Below are 18,528 nucleotides of genomic sequence, written 5' to 3' on the forward strand. Positions count from 1 at the left end.
CACACAAACACCCCTTACATGATCCCCAGGTGGCCATAGACCCTCCTGCCAACATGGGCACACCCAGCCACCACACTTTTGGCCGGTGTGGAAAGAGGCTCAGGAACCCCACTGACATGGAGAATGTTGACACACATAGGTCAGAAGATGAGAAGAACACCTTTTTACATGCACTGAGTGGACAGACAATAGGTAGCATAGCCACCAGGTACATTAGCAGTGGCCCAATATTCACCCTCATGCAGTTGGGGTGTGTGTGTGCACGCCTGTGTGTGAGAGGGGTAATCTGAACCCCTTCTGTTAGCCATCCAAGTGCCACAGAACACTTTGTAACATATAATGGTACTACTATTACTACTTTATCCTTACATTCTGTGGGTCTTACAGAACTAGAACATTCTTCAAGTTTAATATGAACTAAGTTTAATATGAACTAACTCACTCTGACAAAAGAAGTAGGGTCAAGTTAATCTTTCCCTGCTCTTCTAAACAGACAGAACTTGTACTTTCAGCACAATGAAAGAAGTAATGAGCTGAAACACTTTTATATGCCTTTCTTAAAGTTTCTTCTCCTTTAGGTGTTAGCTACCAAATGTGGCACAGAGTGGTAAGTGGCAGTTACTGCAGCTGAAACTCTCCCCACGGCCTGAGTTCGATCCCAGCGGAAGCTGGTTCTCAGGCAGACGGCTCAGGTCGACTCAGTCTTCCATCCTTCTGAGGTCAGTAAAATGAGTACCCAGCTAGCTAGGGGAAAGGTAACTGCGACTGGGGAAGGCAATGGCAAACCACCCCACTACAAAGTCTGCCAAGAAAACGTCAGTGAAAGCAGAGTCAGCAATGACTCAAGTGCTTGCACGAGAGGTTCCTTTCCTTTCCTACCAAATCTTTACATGCCAGGCTGCTGAGCGACCCCACATTTATTTATTTATTACACTTATATACCACCCCCATAGCCAGGGCTCTCTGGGTGGTTTACAGAAATTCTAAAATTAAGATAAAAATGAGTATACAAAATTTAAAATTCTAAAACACAGAACATACACACATAAAGCATTAAAAACCGTTTAAAAAACTAAACATGTGGGTGATTAAGATGTGCTGCCATATGCCTGGGCAAAGAGGAAAGTCTTAACCTGGCACCAGAAAGATAGCAGCGTTGGCGCTAGATGAGCCTCGTCAGGGAGATCATTCCACAGTCTGGGGGCCACCACCGAAAAGGCCCTGCCCCTCGTTGCCACACTCCGAGCCTCTCTCAGAGTAGGCACCTGGAGGAGGACCTTAGATGTTGAACATAGTGACCTGGTATATTCATATCGGGAAAGGCGTTCCGTCAGGGATTGTGGTCCCAAGCCGTGTAAGGCTTTATAGGTCAAAACCAGCACCTTGAATTGGGCTCGGAAACATACAGGCAGCCAGTGCAAGTGGACCAGAGCAGGTGTTATATGGTTGAACTTTCTGGTTCCCGAAATCAATCTGGCCGCTGCATTTTGCACGAGCTGCAGCTTCTGAACCGTCTTCAAAGGCAGCCCTAAGTAGAGCGCATTGCAGTAATCTAACTTGGAGGTTACCAGAGCATGGACAACTGAAGCCAGGTTATCCCTGTCTAGATAGGGGCGTAGCTGGGCCACCAACCGGAGTTTGTAGAAGGCACTCCGTGGCACTGAGGTCACCTGAGCCTCAAGTGACAATGATGGATCTAAAAGAATGGATCTAAATGATGGATTTAAAAGAACCCCCAAGCTACGAACCTGCTCCTTCAGGGTGAGTTCCCATCCAGAACCGGTAGAACACCCCCCATCCTGTCAGCGGAGTCACCTACTAACAGCATCTCAGTCTTGTCTGGATTGAGTCTCAGTTTATTAGCTCTCATCCAGTCCATTGTCACAGCCAGGCACCGGTTCAACACATCCACAGCCTCTCCTGCTGAAGATGAAAAGGAGAAATAGAGCTGCGTGTCCTCAGCATACTGATGACAGCACACTCCAAAGCTCCGGATGACCGCACCCAGCGGCTTCATGTAAATATTAAACAATATGGGGGACAAAACCGACCCCTGCGGGACCCCATACTTGAGAGTCCACGGGGCCGAGTAATGTTTCCCAAGCACCACCTTCTGTAACCGACCCGCCAAACAGGAGCGGAACCACTGCAATTATTTCTTTCTCTTGTGGTTAATACATATCTCTGCAACCACAGTTGCCTCTCTTATTCCTTTACACTCACCATCTGCCTCTAGCAGGCCTGAAGCAGCGGCGCTTGATGTAGTACTTGCAGATATGAAGGTGTTCACATCCCGCGCACTCATTTCTCAGGCACAGCCGCACCGGGGACACAGCCAGCACTTGACGTGAGGAACCCTGCTGATGAACTAGAACCCTTTCCGGCCCTGCGTCCCTCAGGATCTGCCCTAATTGGTGATCTGGTAGCCCCAAGAGAGGGGGGATCTCCCTGTAGCCTAAGCAGCCTCCGTTAGAGCAAAGGCACTTAGCAATCTTCATCACTAAGCCACACTCAGCAGGATCAGACGTCATCATTCCCTAATCTAGCTCTGTGTTAAAGAGCTTGTTTGGTTTCAAGCCAGTCTAGAAGAGGCGTCGTCACCTTTTCTCTGCCAACTCACAGGAGAATCGAAACTGAAGGCAAGCACAGCTTCCTAGCAATGTTACAATGCCACATGAAAGGTAGGAATGGAAAGCTATCATAGGTAGATGATTAATACGATCACATGATACCAGGGAGGGAAAGGGCAATTTGTCAAAATGCATTTGAGTGAACTATTTTGAGCTGATTTACTCATTGCTGCTGGACTGGTTTGCATAGGCTATTGTTGTTGTTAACTGTTATTTTAATTATTATTTTAATATATGAACATAAGAAGAGCTATGCTAATCCAGCACTCTGTTCACACAGTGGCCAACCAGCCATCGGCCAGGCAGGACATGGTGCAACAGCACCCTCCCACCCATGTTCCCCATCAACAGGTGCACACAGGCTTACTGCCTTGAATACTGGAGATAGCACACAACCATCAGGACCAGTAGCCATTGATAGCCTTTGCCTCCAGGAATTTATCCAACCCCTTTGGTGATGGCCATCTATTTTTCCAACTCATAACCTTTTTTAGGTGTAGTGACCAGAAGAACAGGTTGCTTACCTGTAACCATGGTTCTTCGAGTGGTCATCTGTGCAGTCACACTATGGGCTCTGCGCTTGCGCCGAGCCTGTGCCTCGGAAAGGTTTGTAGCTGAGAAAAAACGTTATTTAGGCGGGAACCCCTCCCCCACCATCCACTGCACATGCCTCGCGCGTTCCCGCCTTACCCTCAGTTCCTTTGCGACATAGTTATGAACCGAGAGAAAGGCAGGCCTCTTCTGCATCAGGGACACCGAAGAGGGGATGGTGGGTGGGTTGTGTGACTGCACAGATGACCACTCGAAGAACCATGGTTTCAGGTAAGCAACCTGTCCTTCTTCTTCGTGGTCTCTGTGCATCACACTATGGGCGAGTACCAAGCTAGTGACTTACCGGTGGAGGGTCGGTGTCACTGTAGAACTGCTGAGAGGACTGCTCTGCCGAAGGAAGAATCATTGCGAGACCTGGTATCAACATTGTAGTGTCTGGCAAAGGTCAGTGGTCGTGACCATGTGGCAGCCTTGCAGATGTCGATGAGAGAGATTCCCTTGGCGAATGCTGTGGACGTGGCTAGGCTTCGAGTCGAATGTGCTTTGACTCCGTGTGGGAGTTCGAGCTTGGATAATTGGTATGTCAGTTTGATGGTATGTGTTATCCAAGCTGAAAAACGTTGGGTGGAAACATTTTGTCCTTTTTCTTTTCCCCCATAACAAATAAAGAGTCTTTGTGATTTTCTAAATTGTTGTGTTCTTTCTTTGTAGAATGCTAAAGAGCGACGTACATCTAGGCAGTGAAGTCTCTTTTCCAAGTCGGAAGATGGGGATGGAAAAAAGGTGGGCAGAACTATTGGTTGATTAATGTGGAAATCAGTAACCACCTTGGGAAGGAAGGTTAGATCTGGTCGGAGAACCACTTTATCTTTGTGAAAGATAGTAAAGGGAGGGTCGATGCGCAAGGCACAGAGTTCGCTAGCCCTTCTTCCAGATGATATGGCTGTTAGAAAGGCTGTTTTCCATGTTAGGAGATGTAAAGGAGCTGTTGCGAGAGGTTCGAAAGGTTTTGTGGTGAGTATGTTCAGAACCACGGAGAGACTCCAACTTGGGGTTATTGGTTTTATGGGTGGGATGAGGTTTTTTAGTCCTTTCATGAACCGTTTGATTATGGATGTGGAGAAGAGAGTCCTGTTGTTAATCTCTCCTCTGAATATGGATAGGGCAGCGAGGTACACTCTGATAGAAGTGTATTTGAGAGCCTTATCATAGAGGTGATGTAAGAATGTTAGGATGTGATTGATAGAGCAGGTGTTTGGTAGGAAGGAGTTGCGTTCTGCGAATTGAGTAAAATAGTCCCATTTTCTTTGATATGACTTTCTAGTTGATGGCTTTATGGCTGCGGACAGTACTGTTCTTATCTGCGATGAGAGATGTGTTGAGGATGGATGGGTCTCTGAGGCTGGATTCTCCATGCTGTTAGATGGAGGGTTTGGATGTCCGGGTGGTGAATGAGGCCTTGGTTGCACGACAGCAGGTCTGGTGTTAGAGGTAGAGGGTAGAATACTCCCTTCGCTGCCTTGAGGAGGGGGGAGAACCAGGTTTGTCTGGGCCATCGAGGAGCGATGAGTATGCAGTCTGTGCCGTCCCGAATTATCTTCGTGACTACCTTGTGAAGTAGTGGGAACAGTGGAAATATGTAGAAGAGGGTGCCTTGCCAAGTGTGGAGAAAGGCGTCTCCCATAGAGTTGTTGCCTATTCCTGCTCTGGAGCAGTATGATGGGCATATGCTGTTCTCCTCTGAGGCAAAGAGGTCGATGGAAGGGTGACCCCAGATGTGAAAAAGGGTGTCTAGTACGTGCTGTGCGAGGTTCCATTCGTATTGGAAATGGAACTGACGGCTTAACGTATCTGCCAGGGTGTTGTTTGATCCCGCAATATGGAGAGCGGTGAGGCGAATGCCTCGAGGGATAGTCCATTTGAGCAGGCGGAGAGTGAGATTGACGAGGTCGAGTGAGCGAGTGCCTCCTTCTTTGTTGATATGCCAAAGTACAGTAGTGTTGTCTGTAAGGATTTGTACATGTTGGTGAGAGAGATGGTTCTCGAAGGCTAATAGAGCTTTTCTGACAGCTTGAAGTTCGAGAAAATTGATGTGTTTCTTTGAGTCTTGCAGGGACCAGCGGCCTTGGATCTGAAGGGTGTCGCAGTGGGCTCCCCAGCCTATGGTGGAGGCATCTGTAGTGAGAATTTTCGTCGGTGGTGGTTGCTGGAAGGGGATGCCCTTTAGCAGGTGTGTTATGATGGTCCACCAGTGTAAGGAGTGAGCGATGTCGGGAGGTAGAGTGAGAAATACACGTCTTGCGTTGCAGTCCTTGTTGAAGTGTAGGATGAACCACAGCTGTAGTGGTCTCATATGGAATCTGGCCCATTCGACTACGGCTACTGTGGAGGCCATGTGGCCTAGGAGTTGCTGGATGGAGTGGGCAGAGGAGCGTGGAGCAGACATCACGTGAAGTGCTTTGTGCGTGAGAAGGCGTGCTCGGTCGCAAGGGAGATATGCCTTGGCTGTAGGTGCGTGGAGGTGGGCGCCGATGAATTGTACTGATTGGGTTGGTTGTAAGACCGACTTTTCTTGGTTGATACAGAGACCTAGGTTGTTGAGGAGGGTGAGTGTGTATGATATGCTGTTGCGGAGGTCGGTTTTGGAATCCGATACGATCAACCAAGCGTTGAGGTAAGGGTATACCTCGATGCCTTGTAAACGGAGATGTGCGCATACTACGGCCATGCATTTGGTAAAGTCTCTCGGGGCTGTCGAGAGGCCGAACGGGAGGACTCGGAATTGGTAGACATTGTCTCCTATGGTGAAACGCAGAAAATGACGGAAGGATTTGTCGATGGCAATATGAAAATATGCGTCTTTGAGGTCTATGACTGCAAACCAGGCGTTTCTTCTTAGGAGTGGGAGGATGGATTGGAGAGTGATCATTTTGAATGATCGGATGAATTTGATGGATGAATTTGTTGATGCCTCTTAAGTCCAATATGGGTCGAAGGCCCCCATCCCTTTTGGGTACTGTGAAGTACCGAGAGAAGAACCCGTTGTTGTGAAGGTGGTGGGGGACTTTTTCGATTGCACCCTTGTGTAGTAGAGTGAGGGTCTCTTGTAATAGCGGCTGCGATGGGGTGGTGCGTTTTACGACACCGAGTGGTGGTATGGTGTCGAATTCGATGCGATATCCTGTAAGGATAAAGTTTAAGACCCATGAATCGGAAGTGATGTTTTCCCATGTGTGGAAGTAAGAGGCAAGGCGGTCCTGGAAAGTGTGAGATTGAGGGGGTATGGCGTCAAAGGCGGCGTTTGGTAAAAGTATCCGTTTTCTTTTGAGTACGGAATTTGGATGAGGAGTTGGCTGGTTTTCTTTGAAACTGTTGAGAGGGTTGATATTTTGGTAGCCTATAAAAGGTAGGTCTTTGAGTGTACTGTTGTTGCGGGCGAAGCCAGCGCCTTGGTCTATGGGGCTGGTGTTGTTGTTGAGAAGGGGTTAAGCCCATTCTTTTTGCGGTGTTCCGTGCTTTTTGGACGGTGTCGAGCTGTTCATCCGTTTTAGAATTGAAGAGTCCCTCGGCATCGAAGGGAAGGTCCTCGATGTGGGAGCGAGTCTCTGGAGTAAGGGTAGCTGAGCGAAGCCAGGCGTGGTGGCGCAAAGCTATTGATCCAGTCATTAGTTTAGAGTAGCAGTCTGCCTGGTGGCGGGTAGAGTTAGTCTGGAGCTTAGACAGTCGGGAGGCTTGAGCCTGGAACGCGCGGGCAAGTTCTCGTTGGTCTTCGGGTAAATAGTCGCAAAGCGACCCGATTTTATCCCACAGGAATAGCTGATAACGGGACATTAAAGCTTGATAATTGGTAACTCTGAGACCAAGAGCTGCGGCTGAGTAAGCGCGGCGTCCCATAAAATCTAAGCGTCTCCCCTCCTTATCTACAGGGGCAGTATGCGTCTTTTGGGACCTAGAGTGGGAGGATTCCACGATGATCGAGTTTGGTTTTGGATGTGAGAATAAGAATTCTACATCTTTGGTTTGGACTTTATACATAGATTCTAACTTACGTGAAGTTGGTGTCATCGTTGAGGGTGAAGTCCAGGTTTGTTTTATTGTTTGAAGTAAGATGGGTGAAAAAGGAATCTCCACTGGGGTTGCTGATTCCGGGTATATCGCATCGAAAAAGGGGTCCTGAATCTGTTCCTGTTGCTGTTGAGCATCGACTCCTAATGCTGTAGCCATGTGGAGAATTTGTTCCGCAAAAGACCCCATTTCCTCCGATGGGGATGGGTGGTCTTTGGTTCCCACTGCGTCGTCTGGGGACGGCATCGACGGGGGAGAAGTGGGTGCTGAAGATGCGTCAGAGTCGTAGTCTTCTATGGAAGGTTGAAGTATAGGTCTTGGTACCGTAGTGGCCGGAAGCTGAGCAAGCTGTTGGGAGGAAACCAGGAGCGAGGTTGAGCGTGGTGGAACCGGAGGTAGTTGTGTATCCTGTTCTACTTCTTGAACGTAGTGTTGCCGGTGATGTGTATCCGGGTATGGATCACGGTATCTTTCTCTCCTATAGTGGGGAGAGTAGTCTCTGTGCGTGTAGTAGTAGTCGGAGTATCTATCCCAATCGTGAGGGGATCTAGACCGACTGCGATGTGGTGCATGGTAGTACCGGCTGTAATGCTCCCTGTAGTGTGGTGGGGAGCGTTGGCGTTATGTCGATCTAGGAGAGTATCGATCCCGATAGTATAAGTCGTGGTCCCGTTGTATGGGTACGAGATTGTCTGAGCGTGGTGCTTCTCTGTTCAATAGTTGCCGAGTTGGAGAGCGTTGGTGTCCACGATGTCCAGATGTAATGGAGGGCAGTATTGCCTCGCCTTGCATATCCTGTTGAGAGGCGGGAGATGGCGGGGAGGGTTCTGCTGGAGACAGAGGTTCCCTTATCTCGCCCTCAGACGTGGTAGAGAGAAGTTCAATGGTCAGGCGTTTAGCCAGGTTTGAACTCTCTGTTGTTGCTGGTAAATGAGACACAGCTACCAGTCTGCGTGACTGTGATGATTTCTTTTGTTTCTTCGGATGAGATTCTGGAGGAGATTTGGTTTTCTTCGCCTTTTTGGAGATTTTCTTTGCTGTAGATACAGTAAGAGATCGCGAAGTCGATGCTGGCAGTGGAATTGTTGTCGGTATCGACGCGGCGGTTGATGTCGAAGCCTTAGGTATCGAGGTTGTAGGGGACGCCATGTTTGCGGGTTGGAGGGTTTGTTTCCAAAGCTGTGCTTTTAGGCGGTCTGAGCGATGGCGTCTAGTTTGTTTGGAAAAGGCCTGACAGTGGTGGCAGGTTTCTACGATGTATGTCTCTCCAAGACAAAGGAGACAAAGAGAATGTCCGTCTGCTGCAGGTAGCTTACTGCTACAGTGGACGCATTTACGAAAAGGGGCCTTAAGGGCCATACAAAGTAGGATTTAGTAGTAGGATAGAAAAGGAATGGATAACTTTAACTTTTTTTTTTTTTTAGGAGAAAAAAGGCGTGAGGAGATAGAAAGAAGATTGGAGTAGGAAAAGAGTAAAGAAAGTGGAAGAAAAAAACTCAGCTACTGCAAAAGAGCGAGGAGGAACCTTTCGACGAGGCGCTAGGTAAGGCGGTCGCAAAGGAACTGAGGGTAAGGCGGGAACGCGCGAGGCATGCGCAGTGGATAGTGGGGGAGGGGTTCCCGCCTAAATAACGTTTTTTCTCAGCTACAAACCTTTCCGAGGCACAGGCTCAGCGCAAGCGCAGAGCCCATAGTATGATGCACAGAGACCACGAAGAAGAACTGTACATAGTATTCAAAGTGTGGTTGCGCCATCGAATTTAATTATTTTTTTAACCATATCAATTGGTTTGCAATCTGTATTTTAATTGTTGGTTTGACTTGGAATTGTGGCCATCCATCCTGGGCTGGAAGGTGGAGTTAAAATCTGAAAGTTGCTGGAAGTGGCAGTTGCTCTTGTCGGCAGACTCTATGGTCACCACCAAAATGAGGCCAAAACCCCATGGGGATCCCAACAGATGACACGGGGAGCACAGTGGAAGCCTGCTAACCATCTTGCAGCAAGTGGGTAGTGGGTATGGGTACTCCCCACAACGTGGGGAGAGAAATCTCCTTTATACAACATGCTGACCCACCATGGATTACAGTTTAGAGTGATCCATGGTGGGTTAGCAAGCATGTCATCTTGAACAGGCCCAAAGAGAGAAAGAAAAGCCTACGCATCTTTAAAAAGTATGGGGTAGAGAAAGACAGAGACCCGATTCTCATGTAACCAGAAGCCACCGTGATGAATTTCCCTTGGTGAGGATGTATCATTGCTTGTTGTTACGTGCAAAGTCTGCAAGGGTGGGGTTGTTCAGGTGGTACACAACTCTAAAATAGCCCATACATTCAGGATGGCTTGTCAACAAACTTAACAACAACAAAAAAACCAGCAGGGAAGTTGACCCACAGTGGCTTCTCATTACGTATGAACCAAGTTAGTGAGAGGAAGCCGAGACAGAGAAGAGGGTGTGGGAAAGGCAGGGAGGCCATATGCAAGATCAAGTCAAAGCCTTCAATCTCTAGGTGTGCGAAGTCGCCCTGGTAGCAAAAATGATCATACCTCATACCTCCTTATCCCTTTCCCCTTTCGTGTCATGTCTTTTAGATTGTAAGCATGAGGGCAGGGACTATCTGGTTTTATCGATTGTATGTATGCTTCTCTGGGAGCCATTTCCACTGAAGGGCAAGGTGAAAATGCTTTAAATAAATAAAGAATAAATACATCCAACTCTAGTGGGTATCAAGGGCCAGACTGATAGCTGGAACAGGGAGGTTTGAGCATATAACACCGATTCTGGCCCGCTTCCATTGGCTGCCTATCCGTTTCCGAGCCCAATTCAAGGTTCTGGTTTTAACCTATAAAGCCCTACATGGCTTGGGACCACAATACCTGATGGAACGCCTCTCCTGACATGAACCTACCCGTACACTGCACTCAATAGCTAAGGTCCTCCTCCAAGTGCCTACTCCGAGGGAAGCTCGGAGGATGGCAACAAGGGAGAGGGCCTTCTCGGTGGTGGCCCCCCGACTGTGGAATAATCGTGGAATGAGCCCTGATGAAGCTCACCTGGCACCAACATTGTTATCTTTTCGGCGCCAGGTCAAGACTTTTCTCTTCTCCCAGGCATTTTAACAGCATTTAACAATGTTAAGTTTGTTTTTAATGGACCCCAGAATTGTTATTTTTAAATGGATACTGTTGTTTTTTTACTGTTGTTTTTATTAGGGGTGTGCATGGACCCCCCGCTCCGCTTCACTTCCAGATCCGTGATTTTCGGATCGGGCCGCTTCGCCCCGCCCCCGCTCCGCTCGGAGCTCCGGATCCGGATCGGAGCTCCGTTTTCCCCCCCCATAGGGTTGCATTGAAAGCTAAAAAAGTAAACAACTTTTTTTCGGTTCAAGTTAGAAACCTCACGTTTGGCACCATGACACCTCATGGATGTATACACACGCACGCCAAGTTTCAAGGCAATCCCATCATCCCCTGATTTTTGGGGAATTTATGAAAATCGGGCACCCCATTCACACCCCTTGGGATAGCTCCGTCAATTTGCACGTTAGAAACCTCAAACTCGCCACCATAACAGCTTATCCATGTCTCCACATGGACGCCCAGACTCAAGGCAGTCCCATCATCCCCTGATTTTTGGCGGGGCTCTAACCTCTAACGCACCACCCATAACCCTAAGTCACACCCCTTTCGATAGCTCCGTCAATTTGCATGTTAGAAACCTCAAACTCGGCACCATGATAGCTTATCCATGTGTCCACATGGACGCCAAGTTTCAAGGAAATCCCATCATCCCCTGATTTTTGGGGAATTTTTGAAAATCGGGCACCCCATTCAGAGTCCTTTAAATAGCTCCGTCAATTTGCACGTTAGAAACCTCAAACTCGCCACCATGAAAGCTTATCCAGGGATACATACGCACGCCGAGACTCAAGGCAGTCCCATCATTCCCTGATTTTTGGGGAATTTATGAAAATCCAACACCCATTCACACCCCTTTCCAATAGCTCCGTCAATTTGCACGTTAAAAAAAACCCTCAAACTCACCACCATGACAGCTTATCCAGGGATACATACGCCGCACGCCGAGACTCAAAGCAGTCCCATCATCCCCTATTTTTTGGCGGGGCTTAAACCTGCAGACATCTCAATGGGGCCATTTCAAAGGAAATCCCAACATGCCATGAATTGGGGAGTAGAGATCAACCTATATGAATCTTCTTCCACACTTGAAAAATGGATTTGGAACTTCCAAAACTCCAAGTGAGCGCAGGAAGGACTTCTCCCCTGAGTCAAAGCCAGACATACACAACATCCCTGCAAGGCGGGCAGGGGAGGAGAGAGGGAAGGCAGGCAGGCAGCAGACATTTCTGGGGGCATAAGGAAGTGAGCCAAGGATAAGCCAGTAATGCATATAAAATGGAATAAATAAATAAATAAACAAAGGAGGGGTGGAATTAAAAGCAGCAGTGTTGCTGAATAAACAGCAAGAAGAACTTTTAAAAAAAGGCTATATCTGTCTTTTACCAGCAATAGGGGGACGTGCCCAGGGGAGGGGGAAGCAGCAGCTGCCAATTTGACTGGTGGTCAACCAGTCTTTTAAGAAGCAAGGCTGTCAGTTCAACTCATGAAAGCCATTGCTCCACCGCTAAGAAGTAGAACTGTCACTTCAACTCATGATAGGCATCGCTCCACCACTAAGAGAAGTAGACTGCTCACTTCAACTCATGATAGGCATTGCTCCACCGGGTTACTCTCTTTGGAAGGCTCTGATGGCCTTCCAAGTACAGGAGAGAGTGGGGGCACGTCCACAATGAGATGCCCTAGGGGAGCTCATCCCCTTGCACCACATCTTTTCAGTTGTTCCCCAAAGTTAGGGTGGGTAGCAGTGCTGTGTTTCTATCTCTTATTATTGGCTTAGTATATGATTTCACAGGTTGTGTTTGTGCATTTGGTGGGGCTACTGTTTTAAAAAACACTGGGAAAAGTCCGTTCAGACTAAGAAAGAGAAGTTCCCAGAATCCCAAGTGACCCGTTTTGCCTATCCTCTCCTCCAACTTTGGGATCATGTGATCATGACCAGGAGTTGACTCTGCCCCTCAGCAATCGAAAAGGTAATGTTTTTCCCACCTTTACCCTACTTTTAAAAAAATTCTAGCGCGCGACCCGCACCACGCAGAGAGGTGAGAGTAGTCTCAAAATGACCCCCATCCACGACTGTCTAAGCACAAGAATTTTCAGAATGATAGCTTAAAAAACAACCCAGTCATCCCCGATTCTTTTCCGCAATGCAATCCTATGGGCGAAAACCGCCGTTTGACCCGCGCTGTCCGTTTGTTGACCCGATTTTTAAAAAAATATAGCACGCGACCCGCACGACACAGAGAGATGAGAGTAGTCTCAAAATGACCCCCATCCACGACTGTCTAAGCACAAGAATTTTCAGAACGATAGCTTCAAAAACAACCCAGTTATCTATGGGCGAAATGTTTCAAGATGGCGATCGGAGCGCTCCGCGGAAAGAGAAGCGCTCCGAAAATGGGCGCTTCTCTTCGCCTTGCTTCTAGGGGTCCGCGGGCCGCTTCTACTCTGCCTCTGGGCAAGGCGGAGCAGGCCAATTCGCTCTTGCTTCTGCGCTTCTAATAGGAGCGGAGCACATGCCTAGTTTTTATGTTTTTGATGGTTTTAAAATTTTGTATACTTTTTAATGTTTACCATTTTTAACTGTTGTAAACTGCCCAGAGAGCTTCGACTGTGGGGCGGTATATAAATGTATTAAATAAATAAATAAATAAAATAAATCATTTAGGGAGGGTAGATTGGAATCAAGGTGATGAAGCCATCACAATCTGATCTCAATTATTCATTGTTATTTATTACGGTTGCAGACCAGCAAAATCAACACCAAAACATGCAAAGGATAGAGAAAAAGTGACATAAAACAAAACACAGTAAGTAAGTGAGTTGCTTCTCTCAGAAGGATTGCAACGTTATTTTTCTAATTTGCATTGAGGTAATGAAAAACTTAGAGACCCTTTCAGTAATATGGGAGGACACATTCCTTATACAGATTAATATCGACGTTGTGGGGTTACATCCAGAAAAGGCTTTTAATAAAGGAAAGATTTTTTTCCTGCATTCCTCATACATGTTACAATGCAAAATGACATGTTCAACAGATTCTATTGCTCCAGAACCACAGGGACATATCCGTTAATTAACCGGGATCTTACTAAATCGTCCTTCTAGCAATGCTGATGGCAACACATTAAAGCAAGCGAGGGTAAATGCTCTCCTATACTTGGGGATGGTTAAAGCATACAGATATGAAGCTGCAGTGAGCCCATAGTTATTAAAATTATTGTAGAGCAGTGGAGAGCAAGATTTGTTAGCAGCAGTTGTTAAATGCTGTAGATCTAGATCTATTAGTCTTTGAACAACAAGAGATTGGGCCTTCTGGAGCCCAGTCGCCCACAGCTTCCACACAGAAACCCAGCCTAAGTAGCTTCTTCTCCATCTCTCTCATCCAACGAGTGATCTGAGAGCAGTAAAAAGAGATAGCTACCAGGAGCTGCAAAGAGGTGTAGCCATAGCCACCATTTAAAGGCCTCGATCCATGCCTTGCATTCAACTGATCTAATACCCACTTCCAGATAAATAGCTGCGTTCCCCACACAGGAAGGGAGGCCCAGTAGTTTTCTAAGAAATACAGATTGGACTCTTTCAATTTGGGCATTAAATCCCAGTATCCAAATAGGAATACCGTAACTAAGTTGGGCCAGAGTCTTAGCTTTGTAAATTTGAATTGCAAAAGGGATGAAGTGACCACCTTGCATGAAAAAGAATCTTAGGATCAGCTGCTGGCTAGAATTTGCTGAATTAATTGTCTGCCTTCTTTGTTCAGACCAAGCTTCAGTGCTCTGCATTTGTATGCCTAGATATTTTATATGGGCAACTTGTTTAATGATATTACAAAGTCTACTGAATGCAATAGAGCTTCCTTTCAGGCCTTGCCAATTCAAGCCAGCAAGGTCTGAACCAGCCCTGACTCTCTACCTACTTTAAGGCCTCCAGCATTCAGACTAGAAGAGGGCTAAACTAGAATCTGAGGGCCCTTCCACACGCCGTACTGAAGGCGCATGCATGCGCCCCAAGTACGACCCCAAAACGATAGTGTGTACTACAGCCAGAAGAGACGGAGGAGGCGGCTGGGGAATCTGGGCGCGTCCTTGCCACCGCCGGCGCCGCCTCCCCGCCGGCCTCCTGCTGCCTGGGTAAGAGCGACCCGGGTCGGAGAGCTCGGCTTCAAACTATGATTTGAAGAGCTCAAACTATGATTTGGGTTCAGACATAATGCAAAACCATGGTTTTGCATTATGTCTAAATCCAGCCAATGAGAAAGGTATTTTAAAAATCGTGGAACAGGAAACCTTTTTACTGAAAGAGAATATACAATGTATATGGTATGGCACAGGTTAGAGGGACTTTAAAAAAAAATGTACTTCATAATCTGTTATGGCCCCCCTAATCCATATAAGGATTTATTTGCTAACAGAAAAAATGTGCTAGGGACTTCATCAGTAGTTTCTCTTTTTTTTAAAAAAAAAAAATCAACTTTTGAAGTAGAGTTTTAAGTAGATTAACCTGTGTAATTCACAGAACAGAATTCTGTTATATTCTATGGATTCTGCTATATTCTATAACAGCAGATGATGAATCATCAGAACATCACGGGTTCTACATGGGTGGTTTCTGTTCCAAGGTGAAGTCAGCCATTTTGATAAACGTCATTATTGATGTTAAACATATAGTACAAGGGCGGCCATATCTGAAGGTTAAATAAGGATCTATGCATACGTGGAGGAGTGCAAGAGCAGAGAGCATATTTACACACAAACTTTAGTTTGTTTAAAAACAGGATTCCATTTTCCTAAAATAATTTCTAAGGAAAATTATTTTGTCCAGTCAGAATTTGACTTCAGGGCTAAACTGAAAAGTACAACCTCTCCAGCTCATCGTAAGTTCCGAGAAAGTGTTTCTACTCCAAAGCAGATCAGAGACCAGAGTCTGGTGTCGTTCTACAGGGCTGAAAAAGGCAAGGCTGTTTTTGAGCCTGGAATTCTGAAATTATTTCTGAGCAGACAGGGGTATAAATCAGCAGTTGCAACAAAGGATCAGCGTCCATTTTAGCACGTTTGCTGTTACCAAAGTTAAACACTTGGGAATCTTTAGATCAACAAGATCTAAAATCACTTAATATGTTACAGGATTGTGCTCATAATAGTCCTTTTGGATTTCTTATATTAAATATTTTAAACAAGTAAATATAAACAGTTGCTAAGGTAGACACCAATGCAGTCACATTAGACCTCGGCACTATTAATTGCATTCTATTAGACTATTACAGAAAGGCATTTCACTTGATCACCCAGGGGAAAAAAAGTTTCAATAGAATCTAAAAACACTTAACCTGTTGCAGGATTGTGCTCATAACAGTCCTCTTGATTTTTTATAAGATATTAAATATTTTAAACAGATAAACCTGGGGCCTTTTAATTGTATTCTAAGGCATTTCCCTTGATTATCCAGGAAAAAAAGTTTAGCATTTTTAAAGTCCCTTTACACTTCAGTAGGAGATATTACAGTACATGCTTTGCTTTACTCTCTCAGTGGGACTAAAAGATGCAGTCCTAAATACACTTAGTAAGCCCCACTGAATGCAGTTGTACTTACTTCTGAGTTGGACTTACTTCTTTTATTGCTAGCTGCCTTTATTTATCGTAAAGTAATAAGCATTTAAAATAAATATTAACATGTCTAATGCCACATATTACTTTCGCCTTACTTTTTTGGGATAAGGCGCATTTCCCTATATCCCTGATATTAAAAAAAAAAAGTTTTTTTTATGGAAAGGCCATGAACAGCTCCCCCAACTCAGTGCCATCAACATGGCCAAAGGTCAGGCATGTTGGAGCTCTCACTGAAAATATCCAGAGAGCACCAGGCTGAAGAAGGTTGGCATACAGGTGAGAGCCACCACTGCCCACCAGGCTAGGTGAAGTACCAAGAAATCTCATTGGCACAACCAGCAGCAGGGCTGGTGCTACCATAGAGGCCACTCAGGCGGCCGCCTAGAGCACCAAGCTAAGAGGGGTGCCAGGCGCAGCGGAGCACTCATGTGCGTTGGCTATGGGCCAGCCCTGCCCGAGGATTCAGCTGGGCCTGGGCGTGCGAGATGGCGCCCGTCGCCCGTCCAGCCAAAGCGAAGCCAGGGACGCTGGGGTGGGGGCGGCTCCACGTTCGGACCTCCTCCTGGAAGCCGCCCTCCCAGAGCTGCTCTAGCCAGCTTCCAGGAGGAAGTCCGAACGTGGAGCCGCCCACCCCCATCCCTGCGTCCCTGGCTTTGCTTCAGGTGGGCGGGCGCGGGGCGCCATCTCACCAGCATGAGGGCAACGCAAGGTAGGGGGTGGGGCTCAGTTCGTTCGCTGCTGCAAGCGGCTGGGCCTCCAGCACCCCCCACCCAGCGCTTAAGAAGAAGAAAGCAGCCAGCACCAGGAGGTGGAGAAGAAGAAAGAGAAGTGGGTAAGGTAAGACTGAGAGTGTGTGTGTGTGTGTATGAGTGTGTGTGTGTGTGTGTGTGTGTGTGTGAGAGAGAGAGAGAGAGAGAGAGAGAGAGAATGTATGGGTGAATGGGGTGCATGGAGTCTTTGAGTGAATGCATGTGTTCACGCATGCGTGTGTTTATTTGGAGTGAGTGATGCTGAGTGTGTGTGTGCACACGTGTGTGAGTTGGGGGGGAAGATTTGGAGATGATATTCTTATTAAATAATGCATTTTAAACCTATAGACGTGCCTTTCCTATTTATTTATTTATTTATTTATTTAATTAATTAATTTATATACTGTCCCATAGCCGAAGCTCTCTGGTATAGCAATATGTTTGCTATAATTGGCATGACGTATTTCTTGCACTTTATAATAAATTTAGCAGTTCCAAGTTTTGTGCTTATTTTTTCTACGAAACATACGTTCTTAAAAATCAAAGTTGGCATTTGTGTGTGTGTGTGTGTGTGTGTGTGTGTGTGTGTGTGTGTGTGTGTGAAAGTAGCTCACCTTGCCTAGGGTGCAAAATAGTCTGGCACCAGCCCTGACCAGCAGACCCTCCAGAAGGGGATGTGCGCGCAGGGGCGCCAAGCGTTGAGCCCCACCCGGGAAAGCGCCCCCTCCTTCGTTGCCCAGCCAGCCCCGCTCCTTCCCTCGGACTCCTCCTCTCGCCCCCTCACCTGATTCTGCACTTCCCCATGAGGTTGAGTTTGCAGAGGTGGAGGCTCTCGCAGCCCGCACATTCCTTCCGAACGCAGATCCTGACGGCGGAGACGGCCAAGACCTCCACGGAGCTCCCGTTCTTTCGCATCAGAAACCGCTCCTGCCCCACATCCTCCAGGATCTGCCGCAGCTGCTGCTCGGGGAGCCCCACCTCCTGGGGGAGCTCGCTGTATTCCAAGCGGCCTCCTCTGGCACACAGGACTTTGGTGATGAAGCCGCACACGGCCGGGTCAGACATGGCTGCAGGCAGCAGCGCCTTTCTCCGCCCCCGATTGCGCTGAGGTGCTCCAGCCGCGGCTCTTAACCGCCAGCTGCTCGCGAGGGGAAATCGAAACCGAAGGGAAAGAAAGGGGCGGGGCGGGGGCCGACGCTTTGCCTTGGCCAAGCTCCGGTTTCTCGGAAGCCCTCCCAGCGCTCCCGGGGGAAATGGGCCCGGGGGGGGGGGGGGTTCAAAACGTTTGTTTCTAGTTTCCAACTCCTTATTCCTACCTTCCCAGTTCCTTTATTCGACACAGAACTGCGTCAAGAACTGAAGTTTATATGCTGCGCCCCCATGATAACTTTTGGGCGACCTCATGTAATTCCTCCCCAAGAAGCTATCGTCTTCGAGATGTGTATTAGTATTATCTCTAGGGTAGGGTGGCCATATGAAAAGGAGGACAGCGCTTCTGTATCTTTAACAGTTGTATTTAAAAGGGAATTTCAACAGGTGTCGTTTGTATATATGCAGAACCTGGTGAAATACCCTCTTCATCACAACAGTTAAAGCTGCAGGAGCTATACTAGGGTGACCAGATTCAAAAGAGGGCACCTGCAGCTTTAACTAGTGTGATGAAGAGGGAATTTCACCAGGTTCCCCATATGTACAAATGACACCTGAAATTTCCTTTTCAATACAACTGTTAAAGATAGAGGAGCCCTGTCCTCCATTTCATATGGTTACCCTACTCTAGAGTAACG

General features: G+C 47.2%; 1 protein-coding gene across 1 annotated transcript in view; it reads right to left on the bottom strand.

Annotated features, from left to right (window-relative positions):
• The window catches only part of LOC134403846 (zinc finger CCCH-type antiviral protein 1-like), a 64,875-nt gene extending 47,024 nt beyond the window's left edge, over positions 1-17,851 (bottom strand). Inside the window, exon 1 of the mRNA XM_063134358.1 lies at positions 17,526-17,851. Coding sequence (XP_062990428.1) covers positions 17,526-17,806 — 281 coding nt within the window. The 5' untranslated portion in view covers positions 17,807-17,851. The remainder of the gene's footprint in view (positions 1-17,525) is intronic.
• Between the last annotated feature and the right edge of the window lie 677 nt (positions 17,852-18,528).

The sequence above is a fragment of the Elgaria multicarinata genome, chromosome 9, assembly GCF_023053635.1.
Source record: "Elgaria multicarinata webbii isolate HBS135686 ecotype San Diego chromosome 9, rElgMul1.1.pri, whole genome shotgun sequence".
Lineage (NCBI taxonomy): Eukaryota > Metazoa > Chordata > Lepidosauria > Squamata > Anguidae > Elgaria > Elgaria multicarinata.